The sequence below is a fragment of the Pecten maximus genome, chromosome 15 (genome assembly GCF_902652985.1).
Source record: "Pecten maximus chromosome 15, xPecMax1.1, whole genome shotgun sequence".
NCBI classification, from domain to species: Eukaryota; Metazoa; Mollusca; class Bivalvia; order Pectinida; family Pectinidae; genus Pecten; species Pecten maximus.
The window spans coordinates 3,691,958-3,701,621 of record NC_047029.1 but is presented as its reverse complement, the minus strand read 5'-3'; the positions used below and the strand labels follow the sequence as shown (position 1 = coordinate 3,701,621).

The 9,664-nt window shown below is 36.7% G+C and overlaps 1 protein-coding gene across 1 annotated transcript; it reads right to left on the bottom strand.

The window, feature by feature from the left end:
- On the bottom strand, positions 1-4,981 carry LOC117344094. Its single transcript, XM_033906744.1, has 2 exons — positions 4,781-4,981; positions 1-4,227 (listed from the first exon to the last, which is right to left on the bottom strand). Exon 2 carries the CDS (start codon positions 3,388-3,390, stop codon positions 1-3), a length of 3,390 nt encoding a protein of 1,129 aa, XP_033762635.1. The 5' UTR covers positions 3,391-4,227; positions 4,781-4,981.
- Positions 4,982-9,664: the final 4,683 nt, after the last annotated feature.

Below are 9,664 nucleotides of genomic sequence, written 5' to 3'. Positions count from 1 at the left end.
TTAAGTCTCCTGAAATTCAATGCAGAACCGATTTGAACCGTCTTTCTTTTTGACCATCACTACAGGTGCTGAATAGGGTGACGATGAAGGTTCAATAACTCTCATTTCCAACATCTTCTCTACCTCTTCTGTTATAACCGCCTTGGTGTTGAATGGCAAAGGATAAGGTTTCACACGAACAGGTTCCGCCGTTGTAGTCACAATGTCATGTTCAGCAAGTACTGTTCTTCCTGGCTGGTCTGTTAACACATCACTATATCCCTCGAGTAAAGTCCTCACCTCACTTCTCTGCTCATCGGATAAGTCTTGTGAAATCTCCACATCTTGGATTCCTTCTTTCCCTCTGTCACAAGGAAGAGTCTCCAACACTTGACTTAATTCCTCACCATTGTCGTCATCTTCCTCGTCAATGACCATGGACATGACACAAGCCATAACACCTTCAGTAGTCACTGTCAATAAGTCTTCCCGACTCTTCTTCTGCTCCTCGTACTTCTTAAGAAGATTGACATGCAGTACCTTCACTTTCCCATCTCTGTTAACACGGTAATCTGTTGGTCCCACCTTCTCAACTACTTCGTAAGGTCCTCTCCACTGCATCAGCAGTTTGTTGGCCTTCGTTGGTAAGAGTACTAAAACCCTGTCTCCCGCCTTAAGGTGTCGTTGTCTCGCTCTCCTGTTGAAATGTCTCTTCTGTTTTATCTTTGCATCTCTAAGATGCTCTGATGCTAGTTGACACGTTTCCTCCATCCTCTCTCGTAAATCCATTACGTACTGATAGGTGGTCTTCACTTCCTCGTCTGGTATATCCTTCGTCATCAACTCCTTCAGGATCATCATAGGCCCTCTAACTGCTCTACCGTACAGCAACTCGAATGGTGAAAATCCAAGTGATTCTTGAGGAACCTCACGGTAGGCAAACAGTAGAGGGTTGATAAATCTGTCCCAATCCTTTGGTCGCTCTACACTCATCTTGCGCAACATTTGCTTCAGGGTTCCATTAAACCTTTCCACTAGCCCATTGCACATCGGATGATATGGCGTAGTTGTCAGTTGTCTGATGGATAACAGTCGACTAACCTCTCTCATCATCTCCGATGTAAACTGTGCACCCTGGTCGCTAAGCATCTCAGAAGGAATTCCCACTCTGCTGAAAATGTCAACAAGTGCTTCTGCAACTCTCTCGGTCTCTATTCCTTTCAAAGCAACCGCCTCCGGATATCGAGTGGCGTAATCGACGACAGTCAAAATGAAACGATTCCCTCGTTCTGTCGCTGGCTCCAGTGGTCCAATCAGATCTACGGCGATTCTCTTGAATGGAGTGTCAATAAGAGGCATATCACCAAGCGGAGCCTTAGGAACTCTTCCTTTCGGGAATGTCTTCTGGCATATGTCGCAAGATCTGCAAAATCTGATGACCTCCGCTTGAACACCCGGCCAGAAGAACTCCGACAAAACCCGGCTAGTGGTCCGCTTAGCTGCTAAGTGCCCAGACATGACAGATTCATGTGCCAGCCTCATCACCATATCACGATATCTCTCAGGGACAATCAACTGTCGAAAGGTCATACCATTCCTCACTTTCGGACTTTGAAACTTCCGGTACATCACACCCTTCTGATAAAAGATAGTAGAGGAACCACCATCATCCCGTTCATATGTCTGCTCTTCAGAAGCCAACTTCCTAAACTTCACTAATGTTGGATCTCTCTGCTGTTCGTCCTTCAGATCTTCCACACTGCACATATCCGTCATCAAATCCGGTACCTTCAGCGACTTGTACGCACTTCCTTTCTTTTTGACATGTGCGCGCGTCTCTACCGCTTGTACATCATGTTCCTTCATCTTCCACTCCTTATCAGGTTTATCAGGGGGAAATGCTCCAGGAATGTTGCCTATGATCAGATCATATAACGGAGTCTCAAGAGCCCAAGCCTCAGTAGTTCCGATGAAATAAGGTGAATCAACCTCCACAACAACAATAGGTGCCTCTAGCTTTGATCCATCGGCGAATGTACACAACTGAACTCTGTCAGTGAAACTATCCTTGTCAACAAGACATCTTCTCACCACAACTCCACTGCATCCGGTATCTCGAAGCACTGAAACACAATGGCTTCCTACACAACCCCTCATCACTGGCATACCTGCAGACTGCGAACTCCTAAGATCACAGGATACACTCAGAGTTGTCGAGTCCTTTACGTGAGACTTGTCAATCGCTGAGGTCCTATCCTTCCTAGTTACCCTCTTGGCGTCGCTCGCCTGCTTCTTACGATTTTCTTCCTCAACCACGCTGGCTACCTTGTTACCAGATACGTTCTTCTTTAATCGACAGTCGTAAGAGATATGACCCAGTTTACCACAGTTGTAACATTTCTTGTCCTTTGCTGATGACTTAGACGCATGCGCATCCTGATTTCCACGTTCGTGTGGTTTACTGTAACCTGACTTCTGACCTCTTCCGGTTACCTGGCTCGCCTTCGTACCCCTTGCTTCCACATATTGGTCTGCAAGTCTGGCCATCTCTACAAACGAAGTCGGAGACCGTTCCTTCAGAAAAAGGGGTAGTTCCTGCCCGCAACAGTGGATGAACTGGTCCCTCAGCATGAGATCTTTCAACTTCTTGTATGTCTTCTCTGTCTTACTCAGCTCAACCCATCTCTCCATATAATTCTCCAATCGTGTAGCGAACTGCGAAAACGTCTCTCCTCCTTCCGGTCTAGCTGTTCGAAATGATTTTCTGAAACCTTCTTCGGTCATCTCAAATCTGAGCAAAAGCGCTTTCCTTAGTTCTTCAAAATCCAAGGCTTTGTCAACAGGCAGACGAGAAAACACTTCTAAGGCTTTACCCTTTAACAATGCACTGAGATTTGCTCCCCAATGACTATGTTCCCACTTCTGTGCCTCAGCATAGCGTTCAAACCTCTGGAGATAGGCATCCATATTATCGTGAGACTCGTCGAACGCTGGCAGCTTAGGTCCACGCTGAATCATGGCTTCTCTCGGTATTTGGACATCAGCCCTCTGCTCACCTCCTCCAGCTTGTAGAAGCTCCAATTTCCACTTGTGCTCCTGTTCCAACCGTGCATGTGATCTTGCCTCCCGTTCAGCCTCAATCTTTGCCTGTTCCAGAACAAGGTTCTTCTTTTCCATCTCAAGCCGGAAAGAACGTTCCTTCTCACGCTCATCTCTAGCCAATGCCTGCTGTTCGGTCACAAAGTCCTGCAGTGCTGTCCCTTCATACTTCATCTCCTTACCAATAGCAATCAGTTCCTGTGTCGTAGACATATTGGTATATAAAAGTACACCAGAAGTACCTAGAAAACAAGGTCCACTTAACAAAACACCCCAAAAGACAATACAAGAAACACAACAGGAAAACAACATGGATATATACTCACCAACCTCGAAGACTTAAGCAATCCACGTGATTCTATTAATCTGGTCGCTCCCTGTTACTTACCCATGTGTTCCATCTGAAATGTTCTCATCATAAAGACAACGGGAAACATTTGGAAAGGAAATGATAGTACAGTAGTAAACAGAAATGCCCACGATTAGAATAAATATCTGGTAAGCTACCTAACCTAACCTAACCTATATACACGATCAAACATGAATTCAAATCCCAAATAACAACACGTCAGTCATCCCACCGCTGCCACCAATTTGTTACGTAGGACGAGCGTCGAGTAGTTAGATGAGAAATGAAAACAACATTGGATATGAAAATTAGCAATTTATTTACAACAAAACAACAAAACGCACTCACTCTCAGCCATTTCCACACAAATTTAGATTCACTAAAGTCTCTGCTCCAAAACAATGGTCAATCACATCCACAAACGCGCATCAAACATGTGCGGTATATCTGTAGCTGTAGCTATAACTGTGCCAGTCCATTACACATGACGTATTTCCAACCGCAGTCAGAATACAAGTTAAGGTTTCCACACAGGATACCAACAACCAACAACACTAAGCACGTTGGTTACACAAACACCTTATGTGACACATCCAAACACTGACACTGTAGCACTGCTGGAGCACAAACCTCCTCAAGCTTGTCAGTGTTTAAATCACTCCTGTACCTCCTGACCTGTCCTGGCGCTCGGGATGTAATGATGGCTGACCATCCTGTCTGATGGTCCTGGCGCCGGCATTCCCTGGCGATGGTATAGGCCCTGGTAGGGGTTCATATGCTGGTGTGACCCTCACATGGAGCTTAAAGAATAATAATACAAGTTGTCTAATACTTGCACACAAACCTCACTTATACCGAAGTTATTACACAACAATCTTAATCAAATAATTAATATCAATATTAATTATTAATAGGAAAAAGGCTAAATTACCGTTATATATTACTCACAATATACTACAATGTAATAGATAATGATTTCACAAACGACTATGTGCGGGCTCAGAATATCCTAAGAACTATGTTGAAAACAATGCACACATCATACGGCCACTCAAGGCTTCCATACTTTTCAAAACATGCATACGTTCTCACCTGAGTACACTTCAAATTTATAACATTAGTTTAAGTTATAATAATTACAAATATATATACACATAGCTTAAATAATAATATTTATGGCAAATTACAGTAATATTCGTAAATATATACCTTAAATAAGCACAACAAACAATAACAACAATGTTACGCATCACTGAGCCGCACGCTCTCTAAAGAGTGTTTACCAAAGATATTTATCAAAAATAGGGCTATGAAAACAGTAAAATAGGTACAGAAATATAAAGATAGACTTACCACAGTCTGACATCTGTGCCTGATATAAATTCCACTGCTAACGCAGTATAAATAGGGTAAAACACCCGTAAATCGCGGTCCGAGACTTTAACTCATTATGACCTCGCACCTACCTGGTCACACACTCCCGTACGGTAGCCAATTAGGAACATATAATTACAAACACCGCACGAAAACAAATAACAATTATATACATACGACGTGACAATGTGAATCCTACAGAAATATTGATGTATCGTATATAAAGTGCAATGTAAATCCTAAAGAAATGTTGATGTATCGTATGTAAATAGTAATGTAAATCCTACAGAAATATTGATGTATCGTATATAAATAGTAATGTAAATCCTACAGAAATATTGATGTACGGTATATAAATAGTAATGTAAATCGTACAGAAATATTGATGTATCGTATATAAAGAGTAATGTAAATCCTATAGAAAAATTGATGTATCGTATATAAATAGAAATGAAAATCCTACATAGATATTGATTATTGTATATTTATAGTAACTTAAATCCCAGAGATATTAATGTATAGTATATAAAGAGTAATGTAAATCCTATAGAGATATTGATGTAAAGTATATAAAGAGTAATATTAATCCTATAGAAATATTGATGTATCGTATATAAAGAGTAATGTAAATCCTACAGAAATATTGATGTATCGTATGTAAATAGTAATGTAAATCCTACAGAAAAATTGATGTATCGTATATTAAGAGTAATGTAAATCCTACAGAAATATTGATGTATCGTATATAAAGAGTATTGTAAATACTACAGAAATATTGATGTATGGTATATAAATAGAAATGTACATGTAAATCCTACAGAAAAATTGATGTATGGTATATAAATAGTAATGTAAATCCTACAGAAATATTGATGTATCGTATATAAAGAGTATTGTAAATACTACAGAAATATTGATGTATGGTATATAAATAGAAATGTACATGTAAATCCTACATAGATATCGATGTATGGTATATAAAGAGTAATGTAAATCGTACAGAAATATTGATGTATGGTATATAAATAGTAATGTAAATCCTACAGAAATATTGATGTATCGTATATAAAGAGTATTGTAAATACTACAGAAATATTGATGTATGGTATATAAATAGAAATGTACATGTAAATCCTACATAGATATCGATGTATGGTATATAAATAGTAATGTAAATCGTACAGAAATATTGATGTATGGTATATAAATAGTAATGTAAATCCTACAGAAATATTGATGTATAGTATATAAATAGAAATGAAAATCCTACATAGATATTGATTATTGTATATTTATTAACTAAAATCCCAGAGATATTGATGTATGGTATATAAATAGTAATGTAAATCCTATAGAAATATTGATATATCGTATGTAAATAGTAATGTAAATCCTACAGAAATATTGATGTATCGTATATAATAGTAATGTAAATCCTACAGAAATATTGATGTATAGTATATAATTAGTAATGTAAATCATACAGAAATATTGATGGATAGTATATAAATAATAATGTAAATCCTATAGAAATATTGATGTATCATATGTAAATAGTAATGTAAATCCTACAAAAATATTGATGTATCGTATAGAAAGGGTAATGTAAATCCTACAGAAATATTGATGTATCGTATATAAATAATAATGTAAATCCTATAGAAATATTGATGTATCGTATGTAAATAGTAATGTAAATCCTACAGAAATATTGATGTATCGTATATAAATAGTAATGTAAATCGTACAGACATATTGATGTATCGTATGTAAATAGTAATGTAAATCCTACAGAAATATTGATGTATAGTATATAAATAGTAATGTAAATCATACAGAAATATTGATGTATAGTATATAAATAGTAATGTAAATCCTATAGAAATATTGATGTATCGTATGTAAATAGTAATGTAAATCCTACCGAAATATTGATGTATGGTATATAAATAGAAATGAAAATCCTATAGAAAAATTAATGTATCGTATATAAAGAGTTATGTGAATCCTACAGAAATATTGATGTATCGTATGTAAATAGTAATGTAAATCCTATAGGAAAATTAATGTGTCGTATATAAAGAGTAATGTGAATCCTACAGAAATATTGATGTATCGTATATAAAGTGTAATGTAAATCGTACAGACATATTGATGTATGGTATATAAATAGAAATGAAAATCCTATAGAAAAATTAATGTATCGTATATAAAGAGTTATGTGAATCCTACAGAAATATTGATGTATAGTATATAAATAGTAATGTAAATCCTATAGGAAAATTAATGTGTCGTATATAAAGAGTAATGTGAATCCTACAGAAATATTGATGTATCGTATATAAAGTGTAATGTAAATCGTACAGACATATTGATGTATCGTATGTAAATAGTAATGTAAATCCTACAGAAATATTGATGTATCGTATATAAAGAGTATTGTGAATCCTACAGAAATATTGATGTATCGTATATAAAGAGTAATGTAAATCCTACAGAAATATTGATGTATCGTATATAAAGAGTATTGTGAATCCTACAGAAATATTGATGTATGGTATATAAATAGTAATGTAAATCCTACAGAAATATTAATGTATGGTGTATAAATAGTAATGTGAATCCTACAGAAATATTGATGTATGGTATATAAATAGTAATGTAAATCCTACAGAAATATTGATGTATGGTATATAAAGAGTAATGTAAATCCTACAGAAATATTGATGCATGGTATATAAATAGAAATGTACATGTAAATCCTACAGAAATATTGATGTATCGTATATAAATAGAGATATCATGTATGTTTAAGCATTCTATGGAGAAATCCTTTGAATCAGAATACCATCTTATCACTCTGACAATACGGTGATTGGGCAGTTGCATATGATAAAAAAATATTACGGTATATATATACAAAATGTATATATATATATTCAATAGACTGGATCCTACCCTTTACATTATGCGGCCAACGAGGGGTATGATGACGTCATCGAAGAGCTACTGGAGAAAGGCGCAAAGATTATGGCCTGGGACAATGTAAGTGGCGTGTCAGTTGAATTCATTACTGTTTGTTTCTATTCCAATGACATACACAGACTATTTTTTAGCAAACTAATAGACAAAGGCTATTAGAATATAGGAATGTTTTGAAATTGTGTCCAAAATACACGATACTTCAATATACATGAAGGTAGCTGCATTGTCCTGTCCTTCCCTTGACACAAAACATCATTATCTTTGAATCACATATTCTACACAGACAATGGTTATGGTTTATATTCTATGAACATAATTCATATCAGTCTTGCGTTACAACAATAATTCAACAGCAAAAACGATAAGATCGACTTGTATAGTACGTTAAAGATGGAACATATTTGATGCTGGGGCAGATTAGGATACTTAATCGTATTTAAAACTCGGACTATTTCTGTAATGTCCAAATGAAATAATTAGATATGTAAGTTTACAGGCTTCATGTATTTGAATATTTTTTAAATTCATTTATAATATTTATATGCCGTCATTCTATATATAAGGTTACTCCACATTTAATTGATTGTCATCACGTCGGCTACACTAAGTCCTATAAAACGAATGAATTAATCAAACTAGTATTAAACTATTTTCTCAGATTAATTATTGATTTTTTTTTCAATTTGTTGTTTAAACTATGGATCTACATGTCTATTTAAAACACTTTACTGAAATGATTGAGCTCTATCATAACTAGACATAGCAGGCTTGATAATAACCGTTGCTGTTGTTGATGTTGTTGTGTTGTTGTTGTTGTTGTTGTTGTTGTAAAGCTTAAATTATTACTGTGTGTATCTATATGCTATATTAAACACAAAACGGTCCTATCTACATGTAAACACGGGCTCTGTCTATGTTGTGTGTCTGATAGTAGAATACATCATGTTTTTTCAATGCTGTAGAATGGACGGACGGCCCTCCATAAGGCTGCTATGCGCGGCCATGCACGATCCATAGTGACGTTGGTGGCTTGCGGTGCAGTTGTATATACGCTCGATCAGGTAAAGTTGTGACTTCGCATTATGTCCAATTATTTTCTTCTACCGGCTAAGATTTCCTCCGAATGAAATGTAACGTTTCCTTATATATTGATACAGCACGTTATCTGGTCTTCATCGATGCGAAATTTGCATTTTTGTGTAAATGGATACTAAATTATTTCACAAAAGATATCTTATCATTTAACACAATTTAACAATATTCCGTTTCGTCTTTATTTTCCGTTCGTTCTGTGTGTAATATACTAGCTGCCCTGCAAGTAGGGCGTAAGAATTGTACCTGCTGCCCCCATTGCATGATCGTAAGAGGCGACTAAATTTGTGATCTTATCTTTTCTCTTCTTTCTTAAAAACTTTCTTCTTCCTATTGTTTTCCTTGACAATGCCTCACTTTTGGCCTTTAGTTGAGCGTTCGCCCCTGTAAGGAAGGCTTTGGGTTCTATCCCCTGGCCGAGATATACCAGAGTCTTTAAAAATGGTAGTTTCTATTCCTGCTTAGCGCTCAGCATATTAGGAGTGGCACGACTGGTTCGCCCGTTGTGAATATAATATGACCGGCTGGGTGTCTTCGGCAGTATGCTTCAGTGAGGTATTACTATTATAAATCGGCTAAAGTTCAGGCCTATCACAAGGAGACTTAACACGAACATACCGCAGCCTCCCAAAACACACATACGCACTCACCACACGCATGCATGTCGCATGCACGGGAGGCCATCCCTAAATGACCTTAGCTGTTAATAGGACGCTAAAAAATTAACCAAACCAAACCAAGTAATATACTAGAAAGAAAATGGGTACGTTAATCTACCATGAAAAC